We start from the raw sequence: 17,486 nt of genomic DNA on the forward strand, positions 1-17,486 counted from the left end.
TCAATTTACTTAAACAGATTTTTTTTCTTATTTAGAGGTAAGTGACATAGTCTTCTTCCCCTTGCAGGTGGACTAATAACAAAAATCGTAGAATCTGCACACAGGACAAATCACTGTACAGATTAATTTTTTTCTGGCTGATGGGGCTATGGAAAAGCTCCTGGCCCACAAGGTTCAAGTGCCTCCTCTGGGGCATTCTGAGCACCCTTTTGATCACATATGAAAAATAAGCAAACCCAGTTTCAAAGTAAACTCAAGCAAAGCACATGTCCCTCATTAGGAAATTGCTTTAGAACTCCAGGCACAGTGATGGCTTCCAGATTGGCCCTTGGTGATGTCAACTGTGTCAGAAATCCTTGGTGAAACCATGGGAATGACCTTTTCAGTCTTCCTAGGGGAATAGGGATGACTATGAGACAAGATATGTGATGCAGTTCTTAGAAATTAATGGTTTACCTTGAGCTCTTTAATGCTCAAAAAATGCTTAATTATATGATACAGGCTTTTTTATATTGGCTTCAGATTTCCCAGGACATGGTCTGAAGGTACCCAATGCTGTAACTTTGGTGACACAAAGTAGGTCTAGTTCTGGTCTATGCCTAGATGGGAGTATACCCTGGTCACCCCAGGTATGCCACCTTAATTCTATAAATACAAGACATAAATGTAATCAGATTCACAACTCTGCTGTGATACATGTCATATGTGACATGGGCCTTGGCTCCATGCTTATGAAACACCTTATTTATTTTTTATTTTATTTATTAAAACATTTTTATGCCGCCCCATTCGCCGAAGCCTCGGGGCGGCTTACAACACCTTGTGTCTTCATTATTGGTAACGACATCATTCATCCAAATATTAATAGTCATGGAACATTTGTAGTTAATATCCCAGTTCTAAGTATGGGAGGCCATAGATACTGCAGCAGTGCCCCTTTCATGTTAAGTTTTGTAGAGGTTCCAAGCTGCAGAAGTCTTTAGTAATATTGAGATTTGGGAATTCTGCTTCTTCCCCTACTGCTGGACTGGTTGAGATTCCTACCTTTGTTCTTTTTTTCTCTGTGATTTTTAGCACCACTGGTACAGATTGGGGTTGTCTTTTGGTGTGCATACATGGGCATGCATACTATTACAAGTATTCTTATGTCCATACCAGTGAACATTCTGTGTCGTCAGAACTGGAGATTGAAGTCTGTTCCCATTTTATGCCCCACACAGGCAGTTTTATCTCTGTCAGTTCCAGAATTTGGACATTTCTCAAATGCAGGTTACTTCCCTTCCTCCTTTATATCTTACTTGCCACACTGTTGAAGCAGTGTTCAATATCAAAGAAGATTTCCCATCAGCATCGATACCATGGGTTTAGAATTTGTTTTTGAGATTTCTGAATTAATCAAAAGGACTTCTCCTTCCTGCTTTGCTAAATTATATTTGTTGGCAAGGAAACACATATAGGATTATAAATTACTGATGAGCAGTCAAGTAAATCTGGGAAGATCTAATTTCCTAAAATGTTCGTAAATGTATACTTCTAGGAGTCTGGAAATGAGCTGTTTTGCAAATTAATATAATTGCTGTGGTACTGGTAAGATAAGTAAGTCCATTAAGTTGTGCATTAATAATGCATTGCATGCAGCAGTCTTTGATTTTCAAAGCAGTCCACCTATTAGAAATATTTAAGATGGGTCAAATTCATCAGTTCAAGGAAATGTACAGGTGAATATATTGAATAACAAACGTGTAGGACTCTGAGCAAAAGAACTAACCAGATTTAATTTTCCATGTTACCTTATTTGCTTCTATCCTTGGTAGGAAAGTGGTATCAAGGGTATGATATCATCACTTTTTCAAGTAGTGAAGATTTGTATCTCTTTGCTACTTAGAGTGGTCAGATGCAAGAGAGAATAAGGTTGCTGCATCTTTAATGCTTGTATAGAAGAGGAAATTTCAGCAGGAGTAGTTTGCATAAAATTGCCTTTCCTACAGAGCTATTAAAGGTGCTATAACCATGTGTTTTTTCTACCTGCCCAAACTATTGCTATGAATTTTATGGAACTTTGTCTTACAGCTGCCATCCAGTATTGACATTAGGAGAGGGTTGTAATAGTAGGATGTTCTAATTCATATGCAGGGGAAGCATCAGATACAAATATGTAAGAAGCTGACCTTAAACAGCTCAAAACTTGTATGAATTTATTTATTTCATTTTTATGCTGCCAAATAGTCGAGGTTCTCTGGGCAGTTTAAAGTGTAGACATCTCCTAGGAATGCTCAGTTACAGCAGAGCAATGAAAATTCCTGCTTCTTTACGCCTTCAGAAGCAACTCTTATAATTAACTGGAAGAATTGTGGGTCTTTGACTTTATTCCTCACAAGTTCCAACTGTTTTGCTCTCCAAGTTCTTCACAGCTTTTGAAAATCACACTCTTTTCTGTAACTTGTAAAAGGTTAACAAACAGAAGTAAAAAGCCAAGAGGGTTGTCTTTTTTTAATGAATTGACAGTTATTGCGTGTGTGCATGTGTGTGAACAACACGCACTGACCACAGCTGAAAAAATGCACATTTAATACAACAAAAGGATATTGGAAAAAGAAACAGGAAATAAGATAACAATCTGGGAAGGAAATCAGTAGGACTCTGTGACCAAATGTTTATATGTATATGTCTTTAGAATTGCACACTCTACATGCAGATCTTGAGTTTCATGAGCACTGTACTCTCTTGTCAATAATTCAGCTATGTTTTCTAGTCCAGAGGTCACTAGGAAAAGGTCCTGTTTCTCAGCTAGTGCAAATAGAAGTAAAAGAGCAATGTCAGGTTACTCTAAGCCCAAATACTTGAAGGGAGTACAAGCTTCATACTTAATGAGTAAATTTCATCACATTTATTATAGGTAGTGGAAACAGTCATTCCCTTGAAGGTAAGGGAATACGGAGTCTGGGTTTTCAGCAACTCCCTCCCTTTTTGGGAAACCTTTTTTGAATTAATACTTTGGCTTCATTTAAGTGCCAAAAACATGAAGGAATCTTGGCTACTATGGTTTTTTTCCATAGTGGGGGGAGAGAAAAAAGACAACTTTAATGGGTAAAGCTGATAAACATCAGTCTGTGATTATGGGACTCAGCCATCATAGAAATGCTTTTTCCTGAATGGCCAAAATGAAAACATGAATGCCTGTTAGGAGTTTGCTTTTATTCTGAACTGTATACATTCTTAAACATATGCATGTATACACATGGTTTGTATACTGAACAGTCCTAAGCAGGGATAATATGCAGTCTCTGAACCAACATTAGCAGTGGTACCCCCACTGACTAAAGCTAATTCTGTGAACTAGACTGCATGGTCCAATACTGAAACCATTATATTTAGATTGGCAGACTACTGTTCTTTAGTTTAAGACTTATTTATAGTAATGGTGACTTGATAAGAAAGTGAAATTTATTTAGAACAATTAACTGCAATGTGAGCCCTGAGAATAGATTTACGGGGTACAGTCATACACCAGCTGCTTGCAGTGAGATTCCAGGCAGAAAGATTTTACAGAATTCGGTTTTTTCAGAGTTCTTCTCTATAGCATCTTCTGAATAATTGCAATTGAAGTTGGCTGATATACTGACTTCATTTTAAAGACTCATTGCTAATGAATCATTTTAGAGATGAAGTAACACAGACGGAGGTGCTACATTGTGAACAATAATGCAAATATACATGTGTCAGCCAGTATAGTAGAGATAGCCGGGGTGTATACAGTATATATTACTAAAAGGCAACATGTCAAAATGGCAGTATTGTACTTCGGTCTTGTATGTGATGGAGGAATATGAAGAGGCAAAAATTGCAGGACTGGAAGGTTGCCTATTCTAGTTCTCTGTCTTAAAGCAGGACCTTCCACTCTTAACTACAACTATGGCACTCCCTTCAAATTAGTTTACACTATCCAGAAAAAGATAACCCCTGCTTGAGATGTCTCCTAAGTGCAGGGAAAGCAATGGGCCATTCAGACAAAGGAGCCAATTGTGCCACATGCTGCAGAGGAAAGCAACAATATTTGGGATCATTAATTAATTTGATGAAGTGAAAAAATCACTTCTTGATCCAAGCATGAAGTTCTCTTAGATCTGGAATATTATTATGGAATAATATGGGATATTGTTATGGAATATGGAACATTATTATGGAATAATATGGAATATGGCGGAAAAACCATTCATTACTCTTTGTTAGGATCAAAACTGTCCTTTGACACAAGTTCTCTCATCTAAAATCCATTTTCAAGCTCTAGCAATCTCAAGTGATATAGAGGATACAGTGTCAGTGGCTTCTAGATCATCATCCTTCTTATGTTCATAAGGCCTAGGGCATTGCAAACTAATTCAAATGAGCTCTCTCTGCTTCGTAGTGACATATACTTCTACTAGGGATGCTTCCAAAAGTTGCTTTTGCTCACCTGCGTTTCTCCCTTGCTTTTGGAGCTCCAAATTGCTGGTGGAACCATTAGAGAATCCATCACTATTCTAGTCTGCTGTTTCCAAATTTTTACATAACATTGTGCAAGTGTGGTTTGCTGCAGCTTACCCTTGTTTCATGTCTCCCCCTCTCTCAACATTACCAATGTGTACATAGCCATTGATACAGTGCTATGTAAAATACTGTATAAAAACATTTTTGAAGTGATAGACAATGATTGTTTCATTCATATGCTTTTGAAACATTCATAAAATTGCACAAAAAGGCAATCTGGACATGATTTACGTATATTTTTGTACCAAGATTCTTTTTTTGTCTGATGTTTTCCCAATGCATGGGTGCATATCAGTGAAATGCTGGATTAAAAGGATTTTGATGCAGCCATACATACAGTCACATCAATATTGTTTTTCCAGTGCACATGCACTTTCATAATGAAAGCTGGGCAGACTCAGTGTGCTACTATTCTGAAATTAATTTGGAAAATTATACTAGTGAAATCTGCAGAACAATAGGTGAACAAAGCCATTGAACAATAAAGGAACAGGATAAGAAGCAGCTTTTACCTGTGTTAAATGTTATTATCAACCAGGGTTCCTGGTTGATTTCTTAATACCAATTTTTTTCATAACTCTCACTCCCTATCTTTTATTTTAGTGAGTTGCACTGCATAACTGTGTCACATTTGTTTTCTACAGATTGCAGACTTTGGGCTTTCGAATCTTTATCAGAAAGACAAATTTCTTCAGACTTTCTGTGGAAGCCCACTGTACGCGTCTCCGGAAATTGTCAATGGAAGACCTTACAGAGGCCCAGAAGTAAGCAGAATGAGAAAACAAGATTGAACGTAAAATGTTTCAGACATGTTAATGTCTGGAATTGTATTAATTTACCACAAGCTTACATTGATTAAGGGTATGCCATGTTCAAAAGGAACAGACTCAACAGGAAGGGAGGAAAGTAGTGTTACATATTAGCAATGTATGCATCTTTGTGTAAATTCATGATTCTGAGAATGGAGGTGAGTTAACAGCATCTGGGAAATGATAGAGGGAAGGAGAAACAAGAGTAATACTACTGTGGCAACTTGCAGACTGTCCAGCCAACCCGAAGATGTAGACAAATGATAAAACTTTCATGGGGGGTAGCCTGACACCTGCTGAAAGCCTAACTCTGCAAAGAATGAAACATCAAATAAGTTCTTTACCTGTCTTGCTGGCAACTTTATCTCTCAGAAAATGGAAGAAGGACCAAGGGGGTCTGCTCTTCTGGACTTAATCCTGTTCAAAGAACAAAACTGTAGGTGAATGGAAAGTGGCAAGAAATCTTAGGGAAAAATGAATACATAAATATTGGAATACATGATAGAGAAGACTGTGAAAGTTAAGCTTAGTTGGATACATACATTGGACTTTAAGAATGCCAACTGCAAAAACCTCATGGAAAAGTTGGGTGGGATTTTCTTTAAAATCCTGAAGGGAAAAAAGAGTTCAAGAGGGATGGCAGATCCTGAAAACTGAACTGCAATCACAGATTATTCTCATGAGAAATAAAAAAGGACATTTAAGGAAGCATTTGTCACTGCACATGGAATTCTTGAATGAGTTGACATTCAAAAGAGATACTAAGAGATGGAATGAGGGATATATTACCAAAAGCACAATAGAGTTACCTGAATCTGTAAATGTGGTGTTAGAAAGGTGAAGGGCCAGAATGAGGAAGGTGAGCCTGATAAGGAATGCTAAAACAACAAAAGGATTTCTTTGACTTTTTTTTTTTTTTTTTTTGCTTCAGTCTTTCCTGCAAGGGGAGTTGTATTCAATCTGGGACAAGTAAAACAAATGATATATGGAAGGATTTGTAGAATCCTTGGTTAGAGAGCACTTAACTAATTAAAATAACTTTATCTCAAGGCCAATTGAATTACATTCCTGGGTACCAAAGGAGCATGTACAGGTTATTTTAGATCCCCTGTCTGTAAACTGAAAGCTTCTGGAGAACAGGTGAGATTAGATTCAGGAAACTACAGATCAGTTCCCCTGATGTCAATACTAGGCAAGATTCTTGGACAGATTAATTGGACAGTCTGTGAACATCTACAAAATAATTTGTTGATTACTGGGAGTTAACAAGGTTATGAAAGGAGTAAGTCATGCCCGACCAACCTCTTATCTTCTTTTTTGATAGTGTAACTACTTTGGTAGATGATAGGAATGTTCTAGACATAGTATATCCCGGTTTCAACAAACATTAGACGAAGTTTTTCATGATATTCTTATTGACAAGTTGGTAAAATCTGGAAACAATAATACAGTTAGAGGGACCCAAAGCTAGTTGAGTAACCTTGCTTATTGTGTGCATTAAATAGCTCTGCATCCACATGGAGAAAGGCCTGGAGGGGAGTACTGCAGAGTCCTAGGCTCTGTGCTTTTCAAGATTTTTATAAATAACTTGGATGAAAATGCAGAGAGCTTGCTTATCAGATTTGCATAAAGTTAGGAGGGACTGAAGACAGAAGCAAGATTCAAAAAGAACTGTACTGGCAGGAACACTGGGGCAAATCTAACATGAGATTCAATTGAGACAAATGTAAATTCTTGCATTCATGTACAGAAAATTAAAAGCACCAGTATAAGTGAGAGGATACTTGGTTTGGCACTAGTACATGAGATAAGGACGTGGCTTAATGGATCACAAGGTGAATATGAGGCAGCAGTGCAATGAAATCTTAGGCTGTATTAACAGAAGCATAGTATCTAGATCACATTAAGTAATTGCTCCACTCTATTCTGCATTAGTCAGGCTGCATTTGGAGTATTGCGTCCAGTTCTGTGCACCCCATTTTAAGAAGGATATTGTGAAGTTGAAGAGTGTCTAGAGAAGAGCAACCAGGATGATGAGGGGTCTAGAAATCAAGTCCTGTGAGAAACAGTTGAAAGAGCTAGGTATGCTTAGTCTGCAGAAGTGATTATTAAAGGGAGATATGAAGTCTTCAAATATCTGAAATTACTTGTCATGCATAAAATGGAGCTGACTTGTTCCTTTTTGCTTCAGAAGGCAGGCTAGAACCAATGGATTGAAACTGCTTGGAAGCAGATTTTGAATAAACATAAGGTAAAATTTCTTAACAGCAAGAGCTGTTCAGCAGTGGGGCAGATTACGTCAGGAGGTAGTGGGTTCTCCTTTGCTATTTAGGACTGGATAGCCACCTGTCAGGTATGCTGGAGCTGCCACCTGCAGTGCAGCAAAGCCTGCATTGAGTAGGGGGTTTGACTACATGATCTCTGAGGTTTCCTCCCAGTCTTGTTTCTGTGATTGAAATACACTGTTCATCTCTGTCAAGGGATGCCCATAAAAAGTTGTTTTCAATCTTTTTGCATACAGATTGCCATATTTTCCATAGAATTCCCATATGCTCATTATTAAGCATGGCTGAATGTTCTGTTCCTCTTGTAATTTCATAGACTGCAGGAGTTCACTTTTCTGGCCTTTATGTTTTTTGTCTCTCTGGTCTAGGTCGACAGCTGGGCCCTTGGTGTATTACTTTACACTCTGGTTTATGGAACAATGCCCTTTGATGGCTTTGATCACAAAAATCTAATCAGGCAGATCAGCAGTGGAGAATACCGAGAGCCAACACAACCCTCAGGTACCAAAAAGATCTGGCATAGCAAATTAAAATAATAGGGCTTGTTTTACTTTTGACTTGGTTAAAGGAGACTTAGGTGGATGAAGAAGAAAAACAGACAATAGAGAGCAGAGTTTTTTGGTTTGTGTCAGACCAATCTAATTGTAGCAGTGATGGTTTTTAAAAGGCAATTATGCAAGGTGTGGAGGAAACCACTTTACTGCTATAAAAATCCCTGATGCATTATTGGTAAAAACTTACTTAGTAGATGACACCCAATAGCTCTTAAAGCTATCCAGGAAAAGTAACTCCATGACATCGGGGAGGGTACAAGAGTTAGAAAACGTGTTATTCTCCTACCCCCTCCCCCATACTTGCAATGTACCCAGTTCTCCTAATCCTTTCTGTTAGATTCTACTGGCCTAGTGCCCTTCTCAGCAGCCAGATACAACAAACCTGGAGCAGTTACTGGAAATGAATGCAGATACCGAATGCTGGTAGAACCAGTGGTGAGACTGAGCCACAAGCTGGACAACTGTAACATTTCAGCTCTGCAAGGGGTCGATACAACAAATACAAATTATAGATAACAAAATTACCAATTACAATCCAAATGAATATGTATATATGACATTCTAAGATTCTGTTTGATATTCTACTTTTCCTGGCTTATTTGATTAGCAAAAATACCTTATATTCCTTTACAATCAGCTTTCATCCTCAAAAATGACGCCCAACTACATACCTTTGCTTTTCATCTGGCCCAGTCTCAGTGCTGTGCTCCTCTGTCTTAAAATGCTTGCGGAATGAATACAGGTAAACTGACTGAAACTGAACCTGGACAAAAGCAGAGAATAAGGACTGACTGGTCATGCAAACTGGGATGCCAGAGAGTCTTACTCCCATTATTACTCAGGCTTACAAATTTGAGTACACAGATTGTGGCAGTGGCTAGGAATACATTCTGTCAGCTTTACTTGAAAATATGCCTGGGTTCACACATCACAACAAGCAACTGCTCATGGTTATGATTTGCAGTTTTTTTTAACTCAATGTGCCCGACAGACAATCAGGCACATCATGGTAACTCTCCTCCCTCGCACCGTCTCCTTCTCTCTAGGTTCGCCAGATTTTATCCCAGGAGGCACCATGGAGAGGAATGAGGTTCCTCTCTTTGATAGTCATGATTCCAAGTCAAATTTGGCTCACCATGATTGTCAAGCAGTCTCTGTTGCAAAAACAAGGCTCATGCCTTGAAGGGCGGTGGAGAAGATGAGGGAGCTGATCAGATGCTCATCCTTTCTGCTCCAGAGGGAACCATTGGAGCAGAAGGGGGGTTGCCTGATCTAACCTTGAGCAAAAGAGTAGGGGAAAATCAGGTGGGTGGTGCTGTGGAAGGAGCGGGGCCACTTAGCTGATTGCCCCTCTGCCCTCCCCATTTGAACGCCAGAGGGAAGCCTCTCTCACATGTGAGCAGAAGGGACAAGAATCAGTCGGGCAGTGGTGCCTGATTGCACACTGTGTACCTCTGCAGAGCCACCCTCTGCTCGCCCTCTCATGTGTGAGCAGGAAGGGCAAGAAGCAGCTGGATGGCAGTGCCCAGTTGGGGGCTGCACACCTCAGCAGATTCTCCTGCTCATTCCCGTTCTCACTCGACCTTCCAGAAAGGTGTCTCCAACCCAGTGTCGACTTTACATGAGAGAGGAGTGGCAGAGGGAGAATCTGCTGAGGTACTCAGCCCCCTCCTTTTTCAGCACTGACCAGCTGATTGCTAACCAGAAGTACTTTAGGGCAGGAGGCAAGCAAAGCAGAATTCCTCTGATTTGAGGAATAGACAGTAAAACATGGAGTTAATATCTGTAAAGGCTTTAATATCCTTGCCTGCTCAAAAGCACTGGGCTGTAGGAGGCTATCAAGCAAAGAAATAATGATGCAAGCTTAACTTGACAAACAAAATATCTCCCTTTCCTCTTTAAATGCAATCTGTCTTCTGTACGTATTTGGGTAAATGTCTTTCCAAAAGTTATTTTTGAAATGTCTTATAATTAATATATTGCATTTCTTTCAGGAAACATCCTCCTTCTAGCTAGATCTGTGACAGTGGAAAGTCTATTAACCTTTGCAAATAGAATTGTTCAGACAAGCTGTAATATGATACACAGTAGCGTTCAAATTGTCGCTATATTTATCTAGAACAGTATATATCAAAAACAAGGAAAGGATGAGTAGTTCTAGGGAAGCAATGTCATTAGCCCAAGAATTTGGTTCCATAGCTAACATTAATAACATTCTATAACTTAGAAATATACAAATAGAGCTTGACAACACAGCAACAAAAAATGAGGATATTAGACTGAGAAACTAATCATAATGGTACTTTTGGCTTTAGAAACTGCAACAGGTCTTGATAATGACTGTTTTTATTTCTGATACTGTTGCATTTCTTGTAGGAAGGGTCCAAATCCACCCTTCCCCTTCCAAGAAATGATATTCAGAAAATAAAAAATGCAAACCATCTAAAATATCTTTACATTGCTGCTTTTCTGTTTCTTAAGGTTTCAGAATAAATATGTTATGTGTATTAATGTCCTGCAGAATGGAGTAACTCAAAAGCTACAATATTTTAAGTGCTGAGGGTTTAAAAGCATGCATATATTACACTATGAGAAAGCTCTCTCATATGAAAGGAACTCTTAATAGTGTAAACATTGTGTACAAAGAGTATAAAGGTTATACAGATGACATGATTCACTTATCCTTACACTTAATACAGGGGAATAGTAGTGTACAATATATCTGCACAAACTCCTTCTGAATTTGGTTAGTTTAGGATTGGGTAGAAACTGAGGGATGTTACCCCTCATCCAAGGGAAACTTTTTAATCGCCTGAAAATAAAAGGAATGTAATACGGCATGGAAATAGTCCTTTTTTCTCTGAACCATCTAGAAAATGGGAAGAATATCATGGGAAAAGCATCCTGCTTCTTATGTTGGATGGTGAATATGGACATGCCAAGGATCTGCCCTTGGTCTCGCACCAAGATCATAAATTTAGGCTAAGGCTATTTCCAGACAGTCATTTTTGCATGTGTTCATACAAAGCTTGCTTCATTCTGTCTCCATATCAATCATGCATCAAACCACTCCAAGCTTTTAATATATTACATGGTATATATAATAATCTGTCAGTTAAAACAGTGAGGATGTATGAAAATCCATGATTTTAGCCATTTGTTCACTAAATACTTATGACTGTCTGCATTTTATGTAAGATATGCATCAGTATACATATTTTAAAATTTACGACAAACATTTCTATATGCATTTTTATACCTTTTTGAATCAACTGTTGCAAAAATTTAAAGAAATGCAAAAACTGAATAACTGCATGCTGTGTATTAATTTGGGAAATTGGCTAGCTCACTTAAAATGCAGTCCAAGTGAAATTCTCAAACACCCCTAGCCTGTGCTGTACCACTTCAGCCTGCAGGTGGGGGTTTACATGATATAATATTGCTACATACAAAAATTCCTACTGCATAGAGAACTGGATGTTAGGGAGGATAATTATAGTTAAGTATTCTCCCTGATCTCTAGTTTTCTATGTACAGAAATTTGTGTATTTATTGTATAGAAAAAACAGTCATGTGAGCTTCCACCTGCATGCAGAAGTGGTACATCCCAGACTCTGATTTGCATTGTGGTGAGAACCAGGTTATAGTGATTCATTCTCCGGTGTCCACAATGAAACCAACTTTAATATGGAAAGCTAATAAAGATTATTAAAATATAGAAGCAGTTTTTCGGACCGGGAATACCAGATATCTGCATTTCTAAAAGTAGATAATTATGAAAAAGCTAATGATCTAACTTTCTCTTGTAGCACTCTGTGACAGATATTCTTGTGACATACTTCTGATTTAGAATGAACAAGTTCTAAAATGGAATAACTTTAATGGTTGATTTTTGCTCTATAGATGCTCGTGGTTTGATCAGATGGATGCTAATGGTGAATCCTGAGCGCAGAGCAACCATTGAAGACATAGCCAACCACTGGTGGGTTAACTGGGGCTATAAGAGCAGTGTTTGTGATTGCGATGCCTTGCAAGACTCCGAGTCCCCTCTGCTGTCTAGGTTTATAGATTGGCATAATCGTTCCAGTGGCCTCCAGCCAGAAACTGATACCAAAATGAAGTGCCTTTCCAAACCAAAAGGATCGGAGGTCACACTAGAGAGACAGAGATCCCTGAAAAAGTCAAAGAAGGAAAATGACATTGCACAGTCTATTCAGGAAACCGGAATTGAAAATGCATGCAAATTAAACTCCAAGAGGCCAAAAGGCATCTTGAAGAAAAGGAGCAATAGTGAACATCGATCTCATAGTGCAGGATTTATAGAAGGAGTAGTCAATCCAGTACTACCGTCCACTTTTAAAATGGACCAGGAGCTAAGTAGGACAGGCATATCCATCAAGAGTGCTATGGAGGGGGAGGTAATGGGTAAATACAGCACTAAGCAGTCTTCCTTAATGCCAAAAAAGGGAATTCTCAAGAAGACTCAGCAAAGAGAATCTGGATACTACTCATCTCCAGAACGGAGTGAATCTTCAGAACTCTTGGACCATAATGAGGAGGGAGGAAACATTGACACATCCCCAGGCATCATTGAAACATTAAGGATAGAGTCTCACAGCCATTCTTACCGGCGCAAGGGTATTTTAAAACATAGCAGCAAGTATTCCACTGGTAGCACCGATTCAGCTTTGATTAGCCCTGACACACCAACACTGGAATCTATGGAAGAAGCAGTACTGCCAGGAGAGGGGTTATCTCGAAGTTACAGCCGCCCTTCTAGTGTCATTAGTGATGACAGCATCTTATCCAGTGACTCTTTTGATTTGGTGGACTTGCAAGAGAATAAGCTTAGAATAAGGAGCTGTGTGTCTGCTGAAAATGTCCTTCAGATCCAAGATTTCCAAGGACTTCAGAACCGTTCACGACCACAGTATCTGAAGCGTTATCGGAATCGGACGGGGGATAGTAGTTTTTCCCTTCTTACAGATATGGATGATGTCACTCAGGTCTATAAGAAAGCTCTGGAGATCTGTAACAAGCTTAACTAGCAGCAGGGAGATAGCAGGGCTGGAAGGAAAGGGTCTAGGGTACCTTTATGATGGAGTTGGTCCAATTTATCAATTTGCTGATGGTGGTAGAATTATTGAAGTGACATTTAACAGACATAGTGAGTAGAAATCCTTCAGTTCTGTTGAGGAAAAATTCATCTCATGCTCATTATGCAACCTAATAGCTCATGCAATCAAAATACTACCTAATGTCCAAAGAAGTTACAATAATGTATGAAGCGAAAACTCTGGAATCTGGCAGACAGAAAAGGATCATGTTCTAGGGGCTGTAAGCTGGAGCTAGACAAAATGTAAACTGGAAAAAAGGTATATATATTTATATTACAGAAGGTAACTAACCACTGGAAAAGCTATAATACTAAGAGTAAAAGAAAATCATTTTCAATGTCAGAAATCATTTGCAGGTGGAATAGTTAACATCCATATGTTAATGCTTACTGACATTTTTCAGATTTTCAGCCAAACAAGACCACAATCCCCAGATACACACATGAAGCATTTGGCTTTCTGCTGCACACATTTGTGCAAGCATATGTATGCAACCAATGACCGGCACTGCCAGTTATCTGATGATAGTGCTACTGTGAGAAAAGGATTTAGTATATGAGTAGAAAGCATTTTGTATTTATAGAGTTTAGGCTGTGAAGAGATAGAAGGATGAGGAGCTGAGGGAAAGGAAGAAGATACTTTCTGCCAAACAAAAAGAAGCAAAAGGTTCTGGAAATCTACATGGCCATAGACAGGCTACAGAAAAGAATCTATTTGACAGTGGAGGCTACTTAAGTAGATTCTTGAGAATCTTCCATTTGTTTTTGAAAAACAGCATTTTCATGGCTTTCCTGATTGTAGAGAAAAGCTGTGAAGAAAAAAATGTGTTGCCCATACTTCTTGACTGTTATTTCCAAATAACCACCAGTCTGCAGGAACCAGCAAATGAAAGTTAGGAGGGCTCACCTTCCCTTGACCCATTAAATAACGGTCATCTTAATTTCTTCGAATTAAACTGTATTCCATGTCTTCCTTCCGTAAGATTTCTCTTACTTTTCTTAGTCCTGCTAGGCAGCTCTGGTAAAGCTCAGATCCAAATATAAAGGGTTATTTTTGACAGAATCAAGATACACAGGAAGAAGTTCAAGGGTGAGTCTAGGCCAAGGTTAAATGTCGAAGAAGTCAGTACAAAACATCATACTAGAAAAAGAAGTTGATCATCTAAAATCAGATTAGGACAAGAAATTAGCATGAAAGTTGGGAGGAAAGCTAAGAAGGACCAGAGGAGCACTCTGAACTAAAATAGCTGATTGCCATAACCTCTTTCCATTCCCTTATGGGCAGCTAGAATCATTAACGATGGGATGCAGTTGCATCTAAACGCATTTAAAACATTCCAGCATAGGTCTAGAAATGAAAACAGATAGACCCTCTCCCCTTAAAAGGAAGAGAAAAATTCAGAGAGGAAAATCCCACTTGTTCTATTATGCAAATTATGTGACACTGGTAGATTAAGAAAATGTATGTATGCAATACATCTTCATCCTAGTTTGGTCAGTTGCAGAACTGCCCAGATAGCTTTGGCTGTTGCACAGTATAGAAAAATAAATAAATTTTAATTTTATGGTTTCAGACTTCTGGAGGTTTAGCATAGAATTCCAGAGCCCTTGTCAATAAATAATGTAGAGGAGGAATATAAGAAATGTGGTTTATGAGTAGGAAGAAGGTAATAGGATAGTAGACCTCATGAGGAATTCAGTTTAAGAATGTATGTGTATTGTGTCTGATATTGCATGGCTAATGAGGTTGAATTGGAGAAGACATTTATCCCATGAACATAATTTAAAATATTGCAGTTAAAGGCTTCAACTCCCATAAAGGTACCACTTGGTTCTACTGGATCACATGAATGTAAGCCTCTTTTTAAATAGGCACTATGTGTTTGACAGGCCTGGGCAATTCAGAATCAGTTGGCCCATTTTGGTCACAAATATTGTAGCAAGCAGCTTGGTGTCAATAGAGCTGAATTATCAAATTAGCTTACCATGTCAGATTGTTTCTATCTTTTAAAAAAGTCAGCACTCACAGTTAACTACAGATAATAAGCCAAGATTCTGTTCCTGAATTCAATGTGCCAATTTTATGACTTTAACTGAGAACAGAATTTGGTACTCTAATTCAGAGCTTGAAATGATATAGGAAACTAGTGCCAAACTGAACATTAAAGATATGAAAATACTTGAGCTAGAAGGAAATGTTATATATTTCTCACGATAATGTCCAAACTGCTTAATTTGTGTCAGAACGTCACAGTCAAACAGACAAACTAATTCATTTGTTTCCCAGAATGGCTTTTCTAATTCTTCAGGAGAGCTTTATTTCTGCAGGGCAAAGGACCAAATTGACTATTCAATTCTGATCAAAGAAGCATGGTTTTCCCTCCATCTTCCCTCTGATGAGAAAATATTCATTTTATACTAATAGATGTCTACCCCAACTTGGTGGAAAACCACATACCCTCTCTGGACTTGCAACTCCAATTTTATCCAGAGTACCATATGTGCAGCCTAATCCTAATGCATGTTTACTCAGAAATGAATCTTACTGAGTTCACTAGAGTGTATTCCAAGCAGGCAAGCACAGCATTGCAGACTTAGAGGGATACAAATATCTAAAAATGTGCATTTTTTGAAACGGCAATTCAGTAATTTGGATAAAATTGCATTAGCAAAAGGCCTGTGTTCTGATCCAAGTTTATACAAACTTTGCTTCCTTGGCTGCCAAGTTGGGACCCATCTCACTTACCCTAATGGAGTTTTATTTCAATGGAACAGTACTGACTTACACTGCCTGTCCATCTGGCTCAATTAAATATTCACTTGATGTAGTAAAGGTGAGGGAACTTGCAACTGCTCCTGGGAGGAACTAAGAATTGCCTTCAAATTGAGCTTTATCTAGACTGTTGCCCAGGCCTGCTATCTTATGTACAAATGTGAAAGATTGATTGATTGCTGCCAAACTGGAAAATGTTCTGTAGGGACTTACTGGCATGTTATCATTCTAGAAGAAGCAGAACACTTGACTGCACATTGTTTTCTTTTTAGTGTTGTGTATTTTTTTTCTTATTTAATTTGGGAAGGGTTTTTTCCTGGTATTTCAAAGTTGACTTTTTTATTTGAATTTGTCTTTTTTATTTATTGGTCTTAAAGCCATTTCAAAGGTATAATAATATATTTTGGTGTAATTTAATTGGTGCAGCATTATTTTACAGCTCTGGCCAAAATGTTACCTTTAAAAACAAATTGTTGATTTTCCTTTTGTTTTGCCCATTGGCTGGTTTGATCTCTATGAGGCAGGGGAAAAGCTGGATAATCACCCAAAGTGTTTGTATTTTTAATCTGATACTGTATTTTGTATGAAATAAAAAACCAAAAAAGTGAATGGTGTTCATTCTTCCCCTATCCCTCACAGTCATTTTAAAGAAGATCAACCTCAGGGAAGTACTTAATGACCATTTTTTTTTAAAAAAGGTTGCAACTCTTCCTCAAGGTACAGACTTCTGTCACTTTGGTGCACTGGGAAATGATGAAGGTAATTTCTGAATTTTGAATGCTCTGAGAAATATGGTACATTAGGAGAACCAAGATTTTCATAGAGTTTATATCCTATAGTTACAAACTATAAAATGAAATAAATATTTAAATCACAATCTGAAAGGAAAAGTCAACCATGATAACCAAATACAGCAAAGCAAAGCTTAATAAGACCCTTCTTTTTTCCTTTGGAGAAGAGTAGTGCTACTGGAAGCAATGAAATTGATTCTTTTAGGAGCACCCGTATCTATTTCATTTGTAGTCAGAGAACATAATTAATATACTATTCAGATTAGAAAAGATAATACTTTGTATTTTCCCTTAAACACAAAACTAAATGTTAATACTTTTGTAACCCAAAACCTAATGGGACAAAAGACTGTCCTCCATCTGCTGTGATCAGATGTGCAGTGGTTTAAGGAACATTGTTTTTACTTTCAAATAGATTGCCTGGGAAAAGACAAAAATGCACATAGAACTATGCTTTATTGTCAATCATTCCAGTGTGTTTGATAAGCCAACTATGATCAAACCTTGTATTCCTGGAAGTGATTTTCTGTATTTTTTTCTGTTCTTACATGGACCCAAGAAAGGAATTTAATGACATACTTTCTTTCTATCCTTTCCTATACTAAAGAGAAAGAGAGTGTGTGCGCTATTG

At 38.1% G+C, this 17,486-nt stretch overlaps 1 protein-coding gene across 4 annotated transcripts in view; it reads left to right on the plus strand.

Annotated features, from left to right (window-relative positions):
• Positions 1-16,673, plus strand: part of NUAK1 (NUAK family kinase 1) — a 64,301-nt gene extending 47,628 nt beyond the window's left edge. For all 4 annotated transcript variants that reach the window (XM_044441095.1, XM_044441096.1, XM_044441097.1 and 1 more), the window contains 3 exons: positions 5,172-5,291; positions 7,990-8,122; positions 12,079-16,673. In XM_044441095.1, the coding sequence (XP_044297030.1) occupies positions 5,172-5,291; positions 7,990-8,122; positions 12,079-13,223 (1,398 nt within the window). In that variant the 3' untranslated portion in view covers positions 13,224-16,673. The remainder of the gene's footprint in view (positions 1-5,171; positions 5,292-7,989; positions 8,123-12,078) is intronic.
• Positions 16,674-17,486: the final 813 nt, after the last annotated feature.

The sequence above is a fragment of the Varanus komodoensis genome, unplaced genomic scaffold (assembly GCF_004798865.1).
Source record: "Varanus komodoensis strain SLA01 unplaced genomic scaffold, ASM479886v1 scaffold39, whole genome shotgun sequence".
NCBI classification, from domain to species: Eukaryota; Metazoa; Chordata; class Lepidosauria; order Squamata; family Varanidae; genus Varanus; species Varanus komodoensis.